The following is a 22,563-nucleotide window of genomic DNA, read 5'->3' as shown; positions in this document are numbered from 1 at the left end:
GTTCACAGTGATGGCTCATGAAGGCTACCTTTGAAATTTCTAACCTTACAGACACAAGTATTGGCTTTATGAAGATGAGCTCTGGCTTTACTGGTTGTCCCTGTAATTGTTTCTGTCCTGCTTGTATTAACCATGTGGTGGTGTTCCTGAGCATTTCTCTGTCCCTTTTCTTAGCATGGGAGAAAACCTTTCCAGACACTGTTTGGTTAAAAAGATAGAGGAACATGTTTTAAGGGTTGGGGTTTTCTGCATTTCATAAGAATTTTTCCAATTTAAATTACAGTGAGTAGAGATAGAGATGCTGAAGGGTTATGAAGAAGGTTTAGTCCTGGTTCAGCCTTAAGTATGGACTAAAGGGTATTCCCTGAAACTATGTACATGACAATGGCTTCATTAGATAGGGTGAACCAGTCTGACTGACACTTTCACTTCAACTGGATAAAATCCTGCTGCTGTCTGGAAGATTAGTATTCAAAAATGAATCAAAAGTGCTGGCTGTTTTTACAAGGGAAGGTGAGGTAAAGCTGCGGAGAGGAAGGCACAAGCAAGTCCTATATATCAAAAGAGCTATATCAACCATTCCAGGCTTCACACTTTTTCTTTTGAAAGACAACCCTGAGCTTTACTTCCAATTATTCCTGACATGAGCTTTTTGGGTCTATAGTGTTTGCTTGGCCAATGCTGCCATTGCATGGTGGGGAAGACTGACACTGCCTCTCCAGTACCAGTCATTTGTAGATGAGAATAGATAGCAAGGCCCAGATTAGGTCAGAGAAAGATGAGTGAAAGAACATTTCAGTCTCAAACCTTGCTTCTTTGAAAGCTAAACACTAGTGAATGTGTTTCAAGGCAGGTAGAAAACTAAAGTATGTAGAGGGAACTGAAATGCAGTGGAGTCTTTCAGAGGAAAGTGCTTGAACTGATTGTGGGGCACTCGAGGATGGCAATGCTGGAACATACTTCTCTCTCTCGCTTTTCTTCCCTACTGCCTACCTTTTTGCAGGAGTAATGCTGCAGTTGGTAGGTTGGACAAAAGAGCATGTTGCATTCATCCTTACTGCTGGTACTGGTGAGCTTGCCACTAGGGAGCAGACCCACTGTTTGACAAGCTGTTATGTTTTAATTGTGGCTGATTTCTAATTACCTATAAAGAGAATTCTCGGGAGGTCTATATCCTCAACTACTATCGACTTACTAGCTCCCTTCAATCTTGTCTTTACTTACAGTAATGAAGGGCTTGAACTCAGGGCAGTGTTTCTGGGGGAAAAGGCAGTGGGTTCTGGACTGAGCCCAGTGGGGTGGAGGTTATGGGTGTTTAAGAGGTGGAGCATATACAAGCTAAGTGTATTTGGTAGCAGAAAAATGCTGACCTGAAAATATATGTGGATTTTGCAGTGGAGGAGGATGGGGGAGAGAGGACTTGCCTTTTTGCTGAGGGAAGCGTATCAGAAATGATGGAAACTAAGAAATCAGGGTCATGGAGATCTTTCCTGCAGCAGCCTTCATTTTTCAGCAGAATGGTGGTTTCCTCCTGGTTCTCCTCTAAGCTCATAGTAGGCTGCCCAGTGGTCTGACCATTTCATGCAACAGTGATCTGAGTCATCATGTTGCACATATCTTCTCCACTGAGTAGGGAGAAAATTGCTTTAAGTTACTGGCAGTTTTGAGGAGGGGAAAAAAAATCCAGGGATGCTATTTGCTCCAGCAAACTGACTTTTTTTAAATCAAAATCATGTATCAGCCAGAATGTTTCAATACAACTGAAATCTTCTTTTAAGTGCACCTTAGTTTTGTAAAGTGAAGTGCCATGGATTGAAGCATTATCAGAAAAACTAATTTCTAACTGGGTAATAGGAAAAGCTAATTTAAAAAATATTAAAATTGATAATTATTTTCAGGAAATGTGTAAAATTCAGAAAAAAATCAGGAAAACGTCATTTGGATCTGAAATACTATGGTAAGAGCAAATCTGTATCTTCTGTTGCCCTGAAGGAGAGCTTACATAATTCTAATTCTCAAGGAAGAGATAAAGGCAACCTTTCCAGGATTTCCCTGATATGTGCAGGCTGGTTGAGAAGTTCCTGATTATATCCCAGTCATGTGAGCCAAGGACCTCAGGTGGCTGGTTTCCTTGTCCCTGAGATGATTAACTCCTTCTTTGGGCGATGTGGCTTGTAAAGACTTCAGGCTTGTAAAACCACCTGATTTTCTTGCTACAATTTCTTGTGCATTTGTTATAAGACAAACACATTTGGATTGAGTGTCTCAAAATGGGAAGTCTTTTAAAAAGGAAGGAAATCCCTAGAAGTTTCCCAACCTGACTGCCATGAGAGGGCATTTTTGTTTGTCAGTATGGGACTGTGGCACCCAACAAAACTATCATGGCTGAAGACTCAACCTCTGACATTAGTGGAATTCTTTGCCAGGCATTGCTCTCTCTCCCTATATCTGTGACTGAAGCTGTGAGAAGGTGCTTGTTTGGGTCATCCATCCCCCTCTTCACTCTACCAATCTGAGCCCCCCATTAGTGATTTTAATTCCTAATATGGGAAGAAGAAACCATGCATTAACTCTTTGATAAATTTCTGATAGTAAACTGTCCCACTTGGACTCTCCCTGGTCTCTCAGCCTAAGGCTGAAATCTACTGGCATTTAGTGCTTTGGCTTTTTACAGTAGATTTTGAAGCACTTGATGCTAAACTGTTCCTGGTGATCACATCCAATTTAGGAATGCTATTTCTGTTTTCTTCCATAATGAGGCAGCCCTGGCTGGGACCTCAGTCTTTGGGCATATGTATGATGTGCTGCTGAACTGTACTGGCTGAATTTGCACTGAATGTGAGCTTTGGGTAAAGGCAGTGTTGCACTGAGCGGTCAGAAGGGACACTGATGCCAGGAAGCCACCTACCCTTCCTTGCTTTTAGAAAACACATTCAAGTCTTCCCTCCATATTTTGGTAACAGTCTAGACAAAGCTTGAATGGAAAAGTTTTAGTTTGGAGAGAATTATTTTAGGTAATGTGTTTTTTCTCGATGGTAAGTTTGGATCAACAGAAGGTCTTGACCTTAGAAGAAATACAATTCTCTTTCAATTCAGACACTGCCTCTTTGGAGTCTCTTTGCTTTGGAAGTGAAGCTTATGTAAATGTAAGGTAAGCAGCGAATGAAAGGATCTTAATGTTAGATTTTTAGCCATCAGTTGGCTCCGTTACATTTGATAGATTTTCCCATCACAGTCAATCTGTGTTCTTGCTTGCTCAGATCCACACTGGTGCCAAGTACTAAACAATGACACTGTCTATCTTTCTGCACAATTTGCCAATTTTGGTTACTTTTGAAGCCTAGTGTTTCTGCTTTACCCTCGTGAATCATCCTTATAGGGAGAAGAAAATGAACAAAAGAGTGATTGCTTTAGCAAAATGTTTAGGGTTGATATCTCTGTCACTTATCCTCTTGTTTTATAAACTAGAGTGCTTACTTCTCTTACGGTAAAATAAGTCAAAGTAAAGATGTAGAAAAGAGTTGTTGTTTGTTGTTTACAGTGAATTGCCTTTCAGATAATCAAATGAAATACTTCAGTGCAGTTCCACTTCCAGCTATGACCTTAAATAACAAAGGTTTTACTTGCTGCTTACTAGGCTTAGGGTGATATTTTCCAAAGCTCTCTCTTGGCTGTACATCTTCCTACAGAAATCAGCAGGACTTTGCCACTGACCTCAGATGAGCTAGCATTAGAGCAGTGCTTTTGAAACCCTCTCCTGTAGAGGAAAGAAAAATGAGGTCTTTCTTTCACAGGGAACATTTCAGGAGATAGCAAAATTCTTCTCCCTCCTCCCCCCCAATTCATGTTGCATATCAAATATAGCTACATTTTGGTATTTACAGAGTCCCTTGCAAAATATCATAAGAGACAGGCCCATACATCAGATTAATTATCTTCCTTTATAGTTGCCAGAGGTGCTTAAATTCTTCTTTGGAATTGAATGTGACTTCTGCAATTAAGTGTTACTCCTCAACTACTGAGGCATCTCACTTTTTATCTAGGTGGAAGCACTGCATTTAGAGCAAGATCAGAAGTGGACTTGCATACTTCATGTGTACCATCACAAATAAAGGTGTTACTGCACGTTTTACAGCTATTACACTTAAGGTATATGGAACTGAGATTGTTTATTGTTACCTTAGAAATAATGGAAACCCAGTCATTTAGGTCATTGCACAGTCTCTAGTGGTGCAGCCACCCCATTTCAGTCAGGCTGTATTTGATGGCATGTGATTTTTGCCAGATACCTGTGACTGGGTTACGTGCTTACAATGTTCTCTTGATTGTTTTAAATTCTGTGTGTACCTGAAAGTGTAAAATGTTATAGAAGTTGATTGCTTCAGTTGGACAAACTACAAATGAGAGCATCGTTGTTGAACACAGTCACTCTAGTCCTGCCATAGTTTATCTAAAAGATAAATTACAATCCCATAATTTCAGGAAGAGTCAAGTAGGAGTAGGTTTATTTGGGAGGAAAAAGGCACTGAGGAAGTTGCAGAGACTGATTTGGTATTTCCCCATTCCCATTCTCTACACTACACTGCATCTTTTTCTAGGACTTCAGTAACCTTCTGTGGCAAGAAATGCTTTAAGTTTTCCCATGGATCTTTCAGTGAATATCACTATGGAATAGGCCATTATTTACCTTGAGGCTTACAGAGGCAGGCGCATCTTACACTGGCAAATTTCACAACAGGTGTCTTTTCTCTTTAGGCTGGTTGCTACCGATCCTCAGCTATGAGGCATGAAAAGAGAGCAAGTGTCTTGCATTCCTTACACAGCTGCCCAAGACAGTTCTCTTAAAAAGCACCTTTGTCCTGATTGTCTTCACAATTAATTTCTGCAAGAAAGCAATTGATTAATTAATTTTAGCCTTTCACCCACCCAAGAATTTTACTGTTTAAAAACTTGATAGGGCCCTTTAAAGAGCATGTGTGCTCACTACTGGAGTAAGCTTTTCTTCTGTGAAACTTGCTTTGCTTTTGCAAAAACCAAAAATTTTGCCTTTAAAAATACCTTTTGCAAGAGTTAGGGTGCCAGCCACTTTGGAGAAGACCTTGTCACCATGTATATCTTGATGATGCCAGGTTGTGATATGAGAGCTGAGGCTGCAGCTGGGAGCTCCTGGTGAAATTCCAGCCAGGATTAAACATTCTGTTTAGTTAAGGTTCCCTCTTGTAGTTTCAGCTGGAAATATCTGGCCTTTGTTTCACTTCAGAAGGGAAGAGAGAAGTGTATGTGATCTGTATTATATAAATATTTTATCCGTCCAGAGTTCCTAGTATAAAATGTTTCCTTTGTAGTACCAAGAGAAGTGTTGGCTTTCAGCTGTACCGCAGCAGCCCTTTCAGATTTCAAGTCACTGTTGTGTGTAGTGTGTGATGCTCTTCATTGGGAAGGAGATCAAAGAAGTTGCCGTCTGTCAGCTTGTGTTTGAGAGGGGACTGATGGCTTGGTGTGACATCAGAGCACCTTCATACACAGCCGAGCTCTCAGGTTTTCACTGGACAAGGGCTCAGCAGCATTTGTTATGAGACTGGCTGTCATTCTGCCCTCCCAGTTTGTGAATGCAGTGAGATGCTGAGGATATTATCTCTTTTCCATAAGGTTTGATGGGATATTTGCTATCTGGCTTGCTAATTGAGCTTTGGTGTGGAACTAGTAGCTTGGGAGGAGACTGGGTTCACTAAAGATCTCCAAAGTATTCTTTTGACCTAAAAGATCTCCAGAGTATTCCTTTAGAGAGGAACAACGCTAAGGCAACTGCAAATTTAGGGGTAGGGGCATGGAGAAGGGGGGAGGGTGTTTTCCTTTGAGATTGGACTGGGTGCAATTGCTCTGAAGGGATGCTTCAGCAGGGGTAAGGAAATGTTGAATGTTTACCACTTGTTATCAAAGTCAGGTGGAAATAGTCCACTTACTGGCTGAAGCTTGATTTCAGAGTTGTAGGGCACCCATGGAAATTCCCACCCCTTCTCTCTACATCTGTTCTTTGCCAAAGAGCATTTATCTTGACTTGTGTTTTACTGTGAGAATGCTCGGGATATTTCATAAGTAGGCTTTGGGTGAGATGGTGACTTATGTTAGCAGACTATAAATAATAACAAAAGTATCTGTGCAGAAAATGAGTGTAATAATCTTTCTTTTTTTTTCTCTTCTTCAAAGATCAAAGAGGTTCGACTCTTGATTAATGTGCAACAGAAGCCATTAATATGGTAAAGTGTGGAAAAACAACCTCTTCATTATTACTACAGACATTTGCTTTAGGGAACTGCAAATACTTTTTGTTAGGTAATTTGGTCTGCTGCTTTTTGTATTGTTTCTGTGTATGTATCTCACTGGAGAATACCACACCTAGAAATGTAGATGCACCCTTTATTCTTCCCTGTGCATATCCCTTGCTTTTTTCGTGATACAGAATACTGGTTCTGTGTTACTGTCTTGCTTTCCCACTCAGTGTATTCATGGGCTTTGCTTCACTTGCCTGCTCTTTTTATACTACATCAAGTGCTGTTTGTTTTTCTCCTAGCAACCCACTGGGCTGCTCTTTGGCTGTAGGTCTAGGAAGATTTTTTTTTTTTTTTTTTAAACTTGTAGGTGTGAATGCTTAAGGTTCCCTGCTTGTGTTAAAAAAGAAACAAAGTTTCTTACCTACATTTTTGAGATACTCCCAAAAGAATAAATTCTAGCTAAGTTTTTTTTCTAACACAGCAAGGTCAGGAGTGTTTCATGGATTTTACTTCAGTCCAGAGTCTTTCTTAATTTGCATAATTTGGTTGAATAATATAACCCTCCTAATATTTTCCAAGCCACTTAGACTTAGCTAATCACTTACACTTATCTTCAGCATAAACCTCATTGATTTTATTTCTCATTGAAAACATCAGTAGTAGCAAATACAATCCTATTGGCTCACAGTCTATTAGAAATAAAATTATATTAAATGTCTTGTGGGGTGTGAAGAGGTTAAGTCAAGGAGAGTCATCTGAGAAAGTCATCCTGGTGTGTAAAACATAAATCTGGTTTATATTTAAACTGCATGTCACCACCAGCTAAAAATAGCACTGATCATTAAAAGCCAATTTGCTGCTAAACATTAATAGACATTTATTACATCATAACAGATCTGAAAGACAATTAAATTTATCTTTTTCCTAGATAACTTGCTTTTAAAAATGTGTTACCTGGCTTTTGCCATTAATCTCATTTGCCAGTGATTTTGGTTCTGTTTGATAGTGTGTGTGTGTGCATGGAGTTGTAAATATAGGTGATCCCTTAGTGTTACTCTAAGTCTTTCAAGAGAAGTACATTTTAAATGGCAAAAGCTGCTCTTTGGTTACACTGCCTCTTAATTTCCAATTCAGCACAGAAAGTGAAGGAAGTTACAGCTTTAGTGCAAAAACAAGCAATATCTGTTACCATCCATTTGAGAAGGAAATAGTAAGCAAGAGCAGAATAAAAATGCACTGGATACACATTTTACACATAGGAAATAGATTACAGCTTTGCTGCTGTTTTCACTGTAATTCTGCAGTCAAGTGGTACCCTTTCCCTGTTATATTACTGCGTGTAGCTGTATTTGAGAGTATTTACTGAAGCTGGAGTAAGTCAAAGGCTGAGGAAGTCCAGCATTCTCAAAAGTACTGCTTTCTATGACAAATGCAGTTGTGATCCTGGTATTTTGGTTCATGTGGTGCTGTCTATCAGATTTCATGAAACAAACCACCAAGGAGGGCAGGCTGTCTGCTTCAGCTCAGTAGGGCTCAGTTCTCTGTAGCTGTTGATGGCTTTAACTCTACTATTTAACCTCCATAGCCAAGGAATTGTGGGGCCAAGTGGGCTGTGAAAGAGTGTGCCACGAGGTGGACACAAGGCAGCCCTTTTCCCCTCTTCTGAATTGCAGGGCCCACAAAAAATGCTCCATTATCATCTCTGCAAGTAAGAAGCTTCTCTTGACATATGTCACTTGTGGGGCACAAACAGCTTCAAAAGCCTGTGTACCATCCTCCCGTTCCTGGCTGATGCACGGAGGAAAGGAGCCCACTCATATGGGCTTTGGGCTGCTTCCTGATGAGTGGCAGGCAAAGGAGAAATGGCTCCTGCCTGCATTCCCCTGCACTCCCCAGGAAGAAATTCCATCCTCAAAACTTCAAAATCTTGCTGTGATGGCCAATGGCACTCTTCTCTCCCTCTCTATCTGCAGCTGCTGCTTGATTTGGGGCAGTGTAAGTTAAATAGGGCCTTTCCCACCAGGAAGAGGAAAGGAAGAAAATCAAAGGTGGTATGAAGGAGACAGAGCAGGAAGGGAGAGATAGGAGGGATAAATGAATATTGAAAATGATTTTAAAGTCTGCATCCAGAGGTATTTTAGGAGTATTCCTCCTTTGGTCCCAATATCACATTTCCCCTATTTGAACTCTCATGGAGTTTTCTGTCACTTCCTTTGGCTAATTTTCTCCCTGGAGGCTGTCACTTCCTCAGGTTAAAGCAAGATCCAGTGTAGGATCTGTGCCATCACAATTACAGCCATGGTAAGACGTTTGAATAAATAGGGCTGGTATGTGTGGGAGAGCTGATGCCTTAAAATACAAGCTCAGCTTATGGTAGTGAAGGGAAGTTAAAATAATGCTGACCCTGGTGATAAGCTTGTCTGCATTTTCAATGCATGCACCACGTGTGTTGTATTTGTCACAGAAGAATTGCCAAAGGCTCTGTGGAATGCAAATAAGCATTACAAGAGTATTGTCAAACCCAGACTTTCAACACTGTGAATCGTTCACAGAAAAAAAAAATATTTGAGATTTGATTAAAAGTCATGCAAATTTCAAATCAAATAAATATGTTATGTTTATTTACCACCGGTTTACTAAGCTTCTGAGCTGTATTTGGGTCCTGTTTTTCAGCTTCTCTCCGTAAGGAGGAATTTACTTGAAAAGTAAGCTGAAATTTTCATTATTGCAAGGAGTTGCCACATACTGAGTTTTGCAATGAAATCGCAACTGTTGGCAATACTGTGAAGAGAGCTTGCCTATGCGTTATTTTCCTTCTATATAAAGATGTGCTGCAAACCAAAACATTTGAGAAGGATGGTATATCATGTGGGTATAATAAATTTTCGAGAAGGAATTTAACACCTCCCCAAAAGTTTGTTGTAATAACTGCAATATACGATGATGGAATAGGCTTGTTTCAGGTGGTCAGAAGTTTATGGTGCTATGCAGCTCATGTGAGGAGCTGCATAGTTCTTCCCAAGACTTGTAGGTTTTTTTGCCCTGGTGGATTTGGAGTGGTGGAGGGACTGATTTGCTTCTTGCCAGTTGTGAGCTGCTTTAGCAGGTGGTGCTTAACCAGGGAGAGTACCAAGTTTTTTGTAATCAGTTTTCAGTTTGGTGCTGATCTGGGGTGGTAATGCAATACAAACATTGGCATATTTTACCACATCCTTATATGATACCCTGCACCTTTTGAAATTTCGCATGTGTTATCATATATTTGCACACATGCAGGGACCTTGTGAATGGTGTACTTTCCTCTTAAATCTGGAATGAATTATATTGCCAAGGATAACCAGCAGGCACTGAAGGAAAGTCTGGAATGTTCAGTAGCTGTGATATTCAGATGTGCAATTTATTACAATATTTCTAAGCTTCTGGACTGTATTTTCAAGACTCTTAATTTTTCTCTCTACTCCTTCCTCCATCCTCACTTGTGACATCACAAGATGCGTAAATAGCATCACTATTAGTTTGATTATGATTTTCTCCTGAAATAGCTTTGTTTCTGGATTGAATGGGAAAACCAACAAGCTGATAACTAAGGTTTCCCTTTGACCTTTGGAATAACACAAAAACCTCCGTTTCACCCACACAGGAAAAAAAAAAAGCTACTATATTTGGCTGGTCTGTATTCGGGTGTGCTCTTATCAAAGGCTTGATTAATCTGAAATGAATTAACTCAGTTAACACTTGAGTTATTTTGCAGCAAATCCCGCAGAACATCTAAAGAGCTCTTTGTCACTTTGAATGATAGCCTAAACAGGTGGTTGATGAGGCTTGGTTTGGGCTGATAGTGATTCCTTACGGCCTTGGCCACTCCCCTCATGGAGGCGTAAGTAGCACTGCAGTGATACTGGAGAATCGAGGGTAAACAAACTTACTAGGCTTTGCCGTCATTGTTTCTGGCTTTTAAGGTTTTAAAAATTACTTCTCAGAGTGCTGCATCAGCTATAAAGGAGGAGTAAAGGGTGGAATGGTCTTAGGCTTTCAAACAGTATGGATGAAATGAATGTTAATATACAGGAATGGCAGTTAGGTGAAATAGAAGTGAAAGTGCTTGTTTTAAACCTTGCTTGGAAGTAAGGACTTAGAAATATTATATTATTTTGTACATATGGGGTGAGTGTGTTGAGTTTCCTTCTGAGTTCACAGCCCCAACAGAGAGATGAGAAAGAGCAGCAGCAGCGTCTGCAGTACAGGAAGACATGGATGTGAGCATGTTGAAACACAAGTTGGTGAGTCCTGTCTCTCTGTGAGAGAGCTCACTGGGTCTCTCACAAAGCCTTCTCACATCTGGCAAATTTAAAACCTTAAATACAGAGCCAAAAGCTGTGGCTGCTGCTTCGTATTTTGAGGGAAAAAAAGCGCTTGTTTTTCTGAACTTGGTGAGAACTCTGACTTTAAAAGTATTTGTGGAATAGTATGAACATTCTCCTGGGCTAAACGCAGACACGAATGAAAGTCTACAGGCAATTAAGTTTGTGTCTCAGAAACACGTTCTTGACTTCTTGAAAATGCTGATGGAAAAATCTGTCCATAAATAACCATGTCCCGGTAGCAGTAAGTTCAGTGAGTGGCTGTGAGTGGAAGTGCATGCGGATCACTGAAATGCCAGGATTGCTGCCTGCTCCTGCCCTGCTCCCCTTGTGTTATATGGTTGGTAATGTCTGTGTGACCTTATATGTGGCAGGTTGTGTTGCTGCCACTGCAAAGTGACCAGGGAGCTACACCCTGAGTACCTGACAGGGTTAAGGTGGAAGGAGGTTGAAGGACCAAAACTTTTTTAATGAAGTCTTTTTTTCTTTTTTTTTTTCAGTAAAAATAAACAATAAAAATGTGTTTTGCAAACAGTTTAGGGCCAAATGCATTGCAGTAATTCTTTTGTTTAGACATTCATAATGAGAGTGGAAATACATCTCAGTTTCTTACTTAAAGAAGTTTTCTAACATAAAATTGCACTTAATTTAATTTTGCAGAGATTGCATGTTACAGTTTTTCTTACTGGGGTTATTTCTCTTCCCTCTCTTGGTTAAATTCTGAAAATGTTGCCTGGAATAAATTGTCTCAAGTAGCAGATGCTGAGAATGGGGGATTACATCCATGGTTCCAGCTTGGCCCATCAGCTTCAAGGAGTTTAATTACTTCCAAACTTGTTCTGTTGAAAATAGTGAATTTTATCAGTATTTATTTGAAACATCACATTTTTTTTCCTACTTGCTAGGTGACTTCTGCCAAAGGAGAAGATAAGTGCAGGAATCTGTTGTATTAAGAAATAAAAGTAGTTCATGCATCGCAGATTTGTTGAAGCTAGTTTTACTATGTATGTTTTCAGGGGTAGGAATAAAATCGCTGCAAGTGAAACTGGATAAGAAAAACAGGGCATTTCTATCAGGCTTTTGCTAATGAACCCCCTTGTAAAACCCTCTTGCCCCTCCTGTACCCCAGTTGCCTAGAAAATGCTGGATAGCTGAGGAACTGGTAACTTTTGCCATGTGAGAAGGGTTGTGTCCAGCTTTGTGCAGGTATAAATGCTCATGTTTGGAAGAAGACAGTAATTAAATGGATTTCTGACCAGTTTGGCTTGCACTGCACTGAATTCTTCTTTGAATTCAGCCTATCTGTTCACTCACCACATGAACTGGTTTAATTTTCTTTTTCACCCTCCCTGTAGACTGTCGACAGATGAGCTCAGAAAGTGCTCCATGTGCTGCTTGACATCAACTGCTGAAAAACAGACTTGGGTAGATGTTGAGTTTGTCAGTGTATCTATAATGCTCTTTTATGAACAACGCCTTGATGAATACTTCACTGCTCATCTCTTCACCACGAGGCCTTAGTTTCCTTTGGCTTTCTCCTCTTCTGTCAGTAACACTTTGAGTTGGATTTTTGGGAACTGCCAGCATGCATTTCTGATTTGGGTGATGCAAGGGATCAGACTGTGAAGGTGTCAGGGGCAGCCTTATAGGCATAAAGGTCAGTGAGCAGAAGAACTTTCTTTTAAATCAATGCAGGCTGCATCGTCTTTGTGGTTAAACTCCAAACCCCTTAGGTTAAGTGTAGCCCTTAAATTTTTCACTGTGATAGTGTATGCCTTTCTTGCATCAATAAATATAACATTCTGCAGTGAACAGTTCACAGATATATACTCTAGTTTCTCTCGTTGGCTATACTTTACCTGGAGGTAATCCAAAGATGAAGTGAATTTTGTTTTGCTAGCCTCTTTCTGCATCTTATACTGCTGCTTGAGAGGGGTTGAGTGACCACTAAGGAAAAGGGTTGTTCCACTCATTTCCTATCTAGCTATTCCCCTGCAGATATCTGGTTCACAAACACACTATGATTATTTGATTACATGAAATACAAACCCACCCAGAATTTTGTAGCATTACAATGTATTTGGTTAATGTAGTGGTGCCCTGTGTTGTTAAACACAGTTGGCATGTCTCCAGACACGTTGTGTATTTGTTAATATATGTGCATGAGCTTAAGCCTAAGGGGTTGAAGTCTTTGTAGAAGCAGGCTTAAGGGCAAGGTTGTGCCAGTCGGGGTGTGCAGACACCACCTGGCAGGCCACATCTCTGGCGTGTTCTCCTCTGGCAGGAAGGATGGGAGGGCAGAGAATACCGGACCAGATTTACAGCTGGAGTAAATGGTGCATAATGCTTAGCAAGTCTTTTTGTCCCTTTTGCATAGGAGCTTTGCGACTCGATAATGTGTTTTCCAGTAGGATAAAATGTTTATTTCTAGTTCTGGTGGTTCCAAGGCATTAGTTCCCAAAAATTAGACTTTGCTTGGACTTTGCAGGGGGCAAGTGAATCCTTTTTCTCATTCAGCCCCAGCCCATGAGATGATAGAAAAAAAGAAAAAAAATCCATTAATTCTATTTTGCAGGTATGTAGAGATAGATAAATACAATTTTAAAGGCCACTGTGTAAATATGTTTTTGACAATTATCCCTTCTCTGGGATAGGGAGCCTAATTAATTTGTGACCTTGTCATTTTATACCCAAACCCATTTTACTGCACCATAATGTTATCTCTTGCTAACAGACTTAGATTATTCAGAACTGATTCAGCTTAAACAAAAAATTAGAAAACAAATCTTTACTCCATCACTGCCTGACTGAGCTTTTGCTTTAGGGAAGTATACCTGAGCTTGGATAGCTTTCAACTCATCTCTGTATGCCTTTTCAAATTTTGTAGCACAAAAAGCTTCTTACTCTTGAAACTTTGATGGGATACTGTAGAAAAAGTATGCATAAATAATGTTCAGTGGTGTAGTTTGTGTGCTTGTAGCCTCCTAAAATATAAATGGAAAACTTGCTCACCGTTTAAAATGTACGGTTTAAAATATTCATGAGGCTTGTCCTTGTTTGAAAAACAGACTTTAAATATTATCAATGACCATTTTGATTAGTCCCAGCTCAAGCAAAGTCTTAATTTCAAGGATGTCTATAAAGAATCCACTTGACTGCAGATTGACCCTGGGCTTTTTAGTCACCCCAGTTACAGAGATGAGAAAAAGAAACTAAATGCTACATTTGAGTGAACAAATTACAGGGACAGACTAGGGAGGAGAGTAGAGTGGGAGCATAAAATCTTGGCACTGAAAGATATATTTATTAAAAATACCTCAAAACGGCTTCTTTATAGACTTCGGTTCTGAACAATGTGGGGTTTGATTTAGTTCATCAGTAAAGATAGGAAGCAAAACAAAGGCCACTTTGTCATGCCAAACTTCCAGAAATATACCCACATCACAATGGCATGCAGCACAGTTTTTTCATACTGTTTTTGGCTCAGACTGGCTTTTGGGTAAGAACAGAAATTGGCAAAAACAGCTTCTTTGCTCAGGGAAGAATAACTTCTGTTGATCAGAGATTTTTTTTGAGAGACTTTTAATTAGACCAGTGCTGTGAAGACTGCAGTCTAAGGAGTTCAAAACAGATATGTAAAGTACTTTTCTATTCCTCATATTTCCTCATCATTTCAAAGTCAGTGGGGAGCTAAGTCTCAAACGGATGCCGTAGTTTAACTCTGCATAGTTGTTTTTTTCCTGCCAAGTTTGAGTCACTGTGGCCATCTAGACCCTTCTTGAGAGATTAAAATGATGGAAAGCTGAAATACGTTCTCTAGTTAAATGAGTGAGTGTTTTTATTCAAGGATGGATTCAGATTTCACTAAGCGCGTGGGATGGACGAGACCATTATTTTTAATTCCATAATAAATAACTGCAGAGCTTGACTAGGAGTGAGTTCACTGGCAGTGACTAAAACGTAGCCAATGAGAGAATAAGGGTGACTTTAGGCTCTATTTGGGTTTAAAGCCTGGTCCAGATTCAGTGATTAAAAACCACACAGGATGCCTCAAACAAAAAGAGGCTTATCATCAGTGGAAATGCTCCCAAACTGTATTACTAGTCCCACTGCCTGATACATCATTGTCAGCCTCTGCAGCAGAGGAATGGAAGAAATGCAAAAAGGAGTGAAACCTCTTAGCATAATAATGCAGTGCCCAGGTACCTGGGGAAGAGCTGGGCTCAACTTCTGCCTGAGTTATTCGGGACATATAGCAGATGTTTGCACAGCTAATTTCTTGGCCAGCGCGTCTACCTGCATTACATACTATGTGGGAGGCTAAAGAGAAAGCCTAGGATTGTTGTTTGGGTGTCTTATTCCCTACACTGGGACCATCTGAGTTGGTGTGCCTGTGTTAGATACATTGGAAAAAGGTTTCTGTTTCGAGGGAAAGGGGAGGCAGGCTGGGGACTGCAGCTCTGAGTTGGATTTGCTCCTAAAGCGCTGTGCTTCCCATGTGTGCTCACTGGAATGGCCTAGGCTGAGTGACGAAGCTGCCTGTCTTGTTGGTGGTTTAGTGACTGTGCTCTTCCAAGAGCTTGCATTTATTCTTTGCTCCTTCCTCCTCTGTATTAGAAGTCCCATGTACTTACACTAAGATGCAGTGTGTATGGAATTGTTTTTTCTAGTCAGCTTTCAAGCCTGTGGACTGTCTGGACCTGTGGGCATTGTTGTTCAAAACTATTTGAGAGAGGAAGCAGAGCATTGGCTATGCATAAACTGTCTCTCTGCACAGGGATAAGTTTTAATTCATATTTTATGTAGGAATGTGCATGTATCTGAAGGGCCAGGAAGGGGGGAAGACACATTTGCCTTTACAGCTGCTGGCAGCAATGAAACGCAGCAAGACTTGATTGAAAACACCTATCTTATTGTTGTACTAACTGCATTTTTTTCCTTTCTCATTTGTAGGTCTCAGACTCTGGATACTGGCTGTGGGATTTTTTTTTTTAATTACTATTATTTTTGATTGTTTATTTTTTCCCCTTTTCGGATGTGAACTGAAGGCCAACAGTTGAAGTATTGGAAGCAAGTACAGGAGGACTCTCACCTTTTTGTTTGAACCCTTGTTTGCTGGGATACTTTCAAACCCTCCTTCACAGTCATGTGGTCATCACAGCTGCTGTTCTTCACAATGCTCTTAACACCGATTGCCCATGGTGAGTGAGAGATGGTGTAAATTTGCCTGTGGGAGGGGAAGAGAGAAAATAGCAAAGATTTTGTCTGTCTTTTCCTAACAGTGTGGGTTTTTTCCAGGATGTTGATTTCTCTTTCTCTGCTTCCACCTCAGGTAGCTACATTATGACTAGTTAAGTACTGAAACAAAGAACTCTGACACATAAAGGTCTCTGTTACTGAGTTTAGCTGCTGCATTAAGACAGACTGTCTTCCTCCATGCCGAAGCCTGCTCTGTTGGCTGTGTCAGTGGGACTGTCTCTCCTGGCCTCTGCATGGAAATGAATTTCCCTTCTGTGAATACTGCTCATTTAAGGGGCTGCATGTCCTGCTTTAGCCACAGCTCCAGGGTGGGATTTTACTCACCATCATACTGGGCTGTGATTTCATGCACTGCAGTGGATATTTCTGTGCTCTGCTGAAAGAGCTCAGAAGGCTCCCGTAGGCTAAGGGACTCTGCACCAAAAAGAACCACAACCATGAATGTTGCCTTAGCCTAGCACACTGTGTAACCCACCCAGCAGTGTGGAGAACCACGAGGCACAGCCAGGCTGCAGCTGGGAACTGTGGGAATAGCATCAGGCACAGCTGCTCTGCTGTAGGGATGGATGAGCTTGTGGTGGGCTGACCCTGGCTGGATGCCAGGTGACCACTAAAGCTGTTCTATCGCTCCCCTCCTCAAGTTGGACAGGGGAGAAAATACAGTGAAAGGCTTGTTGGTCAGGATAAGGACAGAGAGAGATCCCCCAGCAATTACCATCAGAAGTAAAACAGACTCAACTTGGGGAAGAACTGATTTATTACCAATCAAATCAGAGTAGGTTAATGAGAAATAACAACAAATCTTTAAAACACCTTGCTCCCACCCCTCTCTTCTTCCTGAACTGAACTTACTCCCAGTTGTCTCCACCTCCTCCCCATGTGCAGGGGGACAGGGAAATGGGAGTTGTGTTCAGCTGATCACACCTTGTTTCTATTGCTTATTCTTCCTCAGAGGGAGGACCCCGCATACTTCTCCCTTGCTTCAGGATGGGGTTCCTGCCCAGGATCACAAATCCTGCCAGCAAACCTGCTCCAGAGTGGGCTCATCTCTCCTCAGGGTCACAGCATGGCGCAGTGTAGGCTCTCCATGGGCACACAGACTCCTCCACTGGCTGCAAGTGGATCTCTGCTCCACTGTGGCCCTTCATGAGCTGCAGGGGGACAGGCTGCTTCACTGTTGTCTTCACTATGGGCTGCAAGGGAATCTTAATTCTCTGCTCTGGTGCCTGGAGCACCTCCCCCTCCCTCACTGACTTTGGTGCCTGCAGAGCTGTTTCTCTCACATAGCAGCAACTTTTTCCCCATCTTAAATATGTTATCCCAGGGGTGCTACCACAGTTGCTGATGGACTTGGCCTTGGCCAGTGGCAGGTCCATCCTGGAGCCAGCTGGCAGTGCCTCTGTCAGACATAGGAAAGCTTCAAGCAACTTCTCACAAAAGCCACCCATGTAATTCCCACCCAACCCCCTGAAACCTGGCTACACAAACCCCATACAGAGCTCTAGGAGAAAAATTTGGTCTTTTTATTAGCTAGGAAACTGTTAAGTGAAATCTGATACATGTAATTCTTTGAAGTAAGATTTTGAGGCCTGGGGTTGGGTTCTTTTTGTATGAGAAACCAAAATGTAAGCCCCAGAAGTAAGCTGCCAGGTTTCGTGAGTGCTGAAGCATTCAGGAGCTCTCATTAGGGGTGATGGTTACTAAATGCTCAGAGCAGAGCTTTAGAAAATCTGGCTGCCTGATTTCCCAGGTGCCTAAGTGGAAGGTGAACTCCACCAAGGATCTCATTTTAATTACAGGTCAGTGGGCGCGTGTTTGTAAATAACATGACTCCCTGTACGTAACCTGTGGGCCCCTGCTTTAAAATATTCATCAGGCTTTTTGTGCTTTACAAACTGATCCTTTGTATATGTGATAAGACACTAGAGCAAAATTTTACAGCAAGAGAAGGTGATTAGAAAATGAAATATATGTAATTGGCAGAACACATCTATAGAGCACAACCTGTTGCTGATATAACACCTTTGGGCACAAAGGTTATCTGTACTATCATTCTGCAAGTAAAACTCCTCACTGACTTGAAAATTAGAATGAATATTTAAACTGAGTTGACCAATTGGGGTGGAATAAAAGAGCCATTAGGAAAGGTGCTCTCCATTCCTCTCCAGGAAAGTTAAATGGCAAATGTTTTGTAAATCTTTATAATTAAGCAGTGTTAAAAGTTAAAGCAATTAACAATTTAAATATGCCTCTGGCAGTTCTGTTTTAAATTCTCAGTGCCACTGTAGCTGGAAAGTCCTGCCTGATAGTCGCAGTAAATGAAAATGTCAGAAGTATCCTGGGAGCCGTATTATGCTACAGATGAGCAAATGCCAGAGATGCAGAAACTAGGTGCCTGGAAATATTTCTACCCTTTATGTTCTTCTACATACTAAATGTAGAGGGTGTTTGCTGTGTTGTTTTAGCAGTCAGTGGTGGTATCACACATCTAACCAACACACATGTTATCTAATCCCTTTAAATTGCCAGTGAAAGTGCAGTAGAGGCTCACAGCTGCCTTTGAACAGTGGAGAATGAAGACCTTTGGCCTGAGCTAAAAAACTTGTTTTGATTATCCCTGTTTTGATTTCTAAGAGTGGCCAGGATGCAGCTTCCACCTCAGAACTTTTGGGGGAAGCAGGTACTGAGAATTTGTCTGGTTGTTTGAGGGTGATGCATTCCTGTTCCTAAATGAGGGGAGAAGGTTTAGATGTGTGATGTTTGATGAGTACGTTTGCTGTCAGCTGGCACTGGGCAGTCAAACCCCTCCAGTCTCCTGTGTGGAGGGACGTGCATGTAAAACTCAGAGTTCCACTGAAGGTCAGATTGAACAGTCCAGTGGGGCTTCCAAGGCTTTGAAATCAGAGACTGAATATCTGATGCTTTCAGGTGCTCTCCCTTGTTGCCTCTCTCCCTGAGAGTGCCTTCAATAGGCTGTCTAAGGTGAATGACAAGCTGGTATCAATGCAGTTTTTTTGCTAGCCTGAAGACAGCATATTTGTATTTAAACAGATGCCACAGCCTCACCTTCCTTATAAAAATAGCCCAGTTAAACCCTGCCTTTTTTTTTTTTATTTATTTATTTTTTTTTTATTTCCCCTTTTAGTAGTCTCTTTTCACTGTATGCAGAAAGCATTTGTAATTTACCAGGAGTCAAAGCATTTGACTTCTCATTTCATAATCTGGAATGATTTCTGTCCTGTAGTGATTGCTGGAGTTGATACAAACTACTTTTCCAAACTAACCTTGCTGCATCTCATTCTCTTTTTGAGTTTCCTGACACAGCCTCTTCATCTGTAGTGGTAGCTGCATTATAGAAAGATTTCTTAGACCAGTGATCTCATAAATTGGAGAGGTGGTGATGTTGTTTTGGTGGTTTCTTTTTTTGAGGGGGCTTGGGTTTTTATTTTATTTTTGCCATCTCATTTCTTGGAGTATATTGTGTGTGTGATGTGGCTGTGATGACAAGTGTGGAGTCAAAGGGTGTATACTTCAGTGATCTGCAAGATGAAAAGTAATCTTCCAGAATACTACCCTGGTACAATGTCATCTTGTTGATAAGCTGTAGAAATCATAAAAGGGGAAAAAGTCATGAGCCCCTGCAGTTCCTCAGTGATGATGTTAATCTGCTGCATCCTAAATGCACAGGCATGGTAATGTCTAGTGTTTTACTCAGACTGCTTTGGATCATAGCTCACAAAAAATTTAAACCATGTGAAATACTTGAGATGATAGCAGATTTGAGTAGTGGATGATTTCTTTAGTGTTGCCCTTGACATGAATGGAAAACAGCTTACAACTTGCATATTTGACACAACCTGGAGGAGTGTGGAAGCCCCCCAAAAGCTATCCTCTCTTCTAAGCTACAGCAAAGCCTGTAAATCCGTCTGTTCCATAAAACCAAACACATTATACAAAATCAGAGAATTAGCCAAAATAGAAAGCAACAATACCAGGGAATAAAATAAAACCATCAGCAACAACAGCAAAAGCAAAGGCTTTTTCATCCTTTGCAAAGGCTCTGCTATGGACAGGGCTTTTGTGCCCCTGCCTCCTTTTTGCCCCTTTTGGAAGCTTTTCCCAAAGCATCTGAAGGTCTGGACCTTCAGAGTGCTCCTTGGCTCGTTTTACCCCCATGTACACCTGAGCGAACTGATCCTCTTGCCCTGTAGCAGGTGGATTTCCCAGAGGCGTTTTCTGGAATGAGCAGCTGTTCTCATCTTCCTCAGCCTTCCTCCCCTTGACCCCAAACAAAGCAGATTTCTCTTTACCCACAAATGAGCTCTGTCAAAGTTCACTTGAAATGGGATGGACGTGACAGGCAGCAGCTCAGTTTGCAGGCCTGGAGAGATCCACACCTGCTCTGTCACATTGCTGTCATGCTTATGTGTGGCTGAGAGTTGAGATTTAAGACTTCCAGACTGCTGGACAAAAATAATAACAGAAATAAAAGGATTCAGCACTGCATGCTGTTAAGAGCAGGATAGGAAGGATACCACAGTGATTGCTGTGGGCTGAAATTTTACACGTCTCCAAACAAGTAACTCATTTTAGGCTCTGGAAAAGAGCTGAAGGCCTGTTGTATGCAGAGATATTTATCATCCTATCAGATTGCTTTATTATTATTCATTTGAAAATTATTTTTTTAAGGATTGTGTTGTGTGCATAATTTCACAGTAGGCAATGAAGAATGAGTTTTTTGTTGTTACTCTACTTCTCTTAGTAGTATAATAAAAAAATTAACAACTACTTTTTACTCCAACTAAAGCAATAATCCAAATTGCCTGGTTTCTGCTAGAGATTGTTACAAATACCATAAAATCAACAGGCATTGCAATCTACTTCTTTCCTCTGCTGCTAAACTCTTGACTTGTATCATGAGAGTGAGCTTTCAGCATCTTGGTTCCTTCTTGAACAAAGTGAGGTGTTGGTTGCTGGGCTTAGTTCTTCCTGGTCTTGCAGCTGCTTAAAACTTTTTACATTTTAAGTTAAAAAACCCATTTGTTAATGGCTTGCACACTGTTCATCCCTGATAATCCATGGGGTTAGTTAGTCCTTGTTGTGACTACTTAGATTTCTTAATCTTTTTCTTGATGTACAGTGTGATTTTTGGGCACACACACTTGGCCAAAGCTAAGCAAAACTGAAGTCGGAACAAGTTAAGCAGTAATGTAAGCAAAACCTGACTGAAATTACAGGACAAACAGTAGGTATCCCAGTTTAAGCCTAACTGGTAACTATGCATCGTACAGATGTTTGCTTACTTCCCTTCAGCCTTGTGTGTGAATATGATTCTGTATTTTCATACTGAATCCACAGCACAGTACAAACTACTAAGAAAAAATTAGCTGTATTCCAGCCAAAACAAGGACAATCTGACATTAAAGAAGTTTTGCTATTGCAACTAGGACAGGCAGAGTGAAAGTTGTCTTTCTCTGATCTTAGGGAAAGCTGCAAGTTCTGCAAGAGTTTTTAAATAACTTTTGGGGATAGAGTTAAGTTTAAACTAAAATAAATTTTAGTTCAGACAAAGCCTGACAAGTCCTGGAGCCTGGTATTGTTATGAAGCTTAAGGCCTAGTGCTGATACTTGACAGCACCAAACTGGCAGGACTGCAGATGCTACTGGCCCAATTCTAAACTTCCAAAAAAGATAAGTTGCCTCTGAGAATTTATTCATGGAGATTTGTGGCATAGCTGTAAAGTAACCTTCCTGCATTTAGGGACAGATGCCATCTTGTCTCTCTATATGAGAGTTAGTTTGAGATGGGGCTGAACTAATTTATCACTCGCAGAGTAGGAAATTAAATTTGAAGTCCTTTCAAGTCATTGTAGCTGCAAGGATGGAGAGCCTCGTGTGCTGTGCTTTTCTCGCCCTCTGAGCTTCTGCACCGTCTCTGCAATGCTTCTGGGAGACAGCTGTGGTGAGGGGCTGCATCTTTGTAAAAAGATGGTACTCCAAGGTCAAGCTGAGCTCTCCAGGCATTAGCAGGTCCGGATGCTGAGCCAGTTTTTGTGAGAACATTGGAAATATTTATTACTGAACAGCACTGGTAGTTGCCTGGTGACAATGATTCTGTTAAAGCAAGCAGCATTATCTATCTTGGGGGAATATATGATGCTAGCAAGCTGGTCCTTGGTGACAGAGTGCTGTTTAATGTGAGCTGAACATTTGCCTCACTACTATTTTAATACAGTGGAAATACTGTCACTGCTTAAAATACATACTGTGTTTCTTTTATACTTGTACAAGTGTTATGTTAGCTAGTGAATGGTGGATAATTGCCTTTTACTACAATACTCTTTATATAGTCACAATGAAATACAAGATACATGTTTTATTAGTTGTGAAATAGCCAAGTTGACTTCCAGGCTTCTGCCTAACTTCAGTGTTTTAAAGATTAATCATCCTTGAAATATTTATAATGTTTGCTATTCTTGGCAATTTGTATTACCTGCAGCCGTGCCACCTCTTCTGTAGTGGAACAAGTGAATCGAGGACGGCTTTTCCTGATAGAAGGGGGTATATACTGTAGTGCTTTTCATTAGCAGCGATATACTAAAATTGGGAGTATTAAGTTCCTCTCTGATGACAGACGAATCCATAAGCTGTTAGAAGGTGGAATTCAACCT

General features: G+C 40.9%; 1 protein-coding gene across 24 annotated transcripts in view; it reads left to right on the top strand.

The window, feature by feature from the left end:
• ADGRL3 (adhesion G protein-coupled receptor L3) overlaps positions 1-22,563 on the top strand; it is a 525,110-nt gene that overhangs the window by 171,502 nt on the left and 331,045 nt on the right. For all 24 annotated transcript variants that reach the window (XM_027899091.1, XM_027899095.1, XM_027899078.1 and 21 more), the window contains exon 3: positions 15,587-15,834. In XM_027899091.1, coding sequence (XP_027754892.1) covers positions 15,780-15,834 — 55 coding nt within the window. In that variant the 5' untranslated portion in view covers positions 15,587-15,779. The remainder of the gene's footprint in view (positions 1-15,586; positions 15,835-22,563) is intronic.

This window comes from Empidonax traillii, unplaced genomic scaffold (genome assembly GCF_003031625.1).
Source record: "Empidonax traillii isolate 1590-97213 ecotype Southwest subspecies unplaced genomic scaffold, ASM303162v1 scaffold637:size711352, whole genome shotgun sequence".
Classification (NCBI taxonomy): domain Eukaryota; kingdom Metazoa; phylum Chordata; class Aves; order Passeriformes; family Tyrannidae; genus Empidonax; species Empidonax traillii.
The sequence above is the reverse complement of the archived record's forward strand: the minus strand, read 5'-3'. Positions and strand labels throughout refer to the sequence as shown.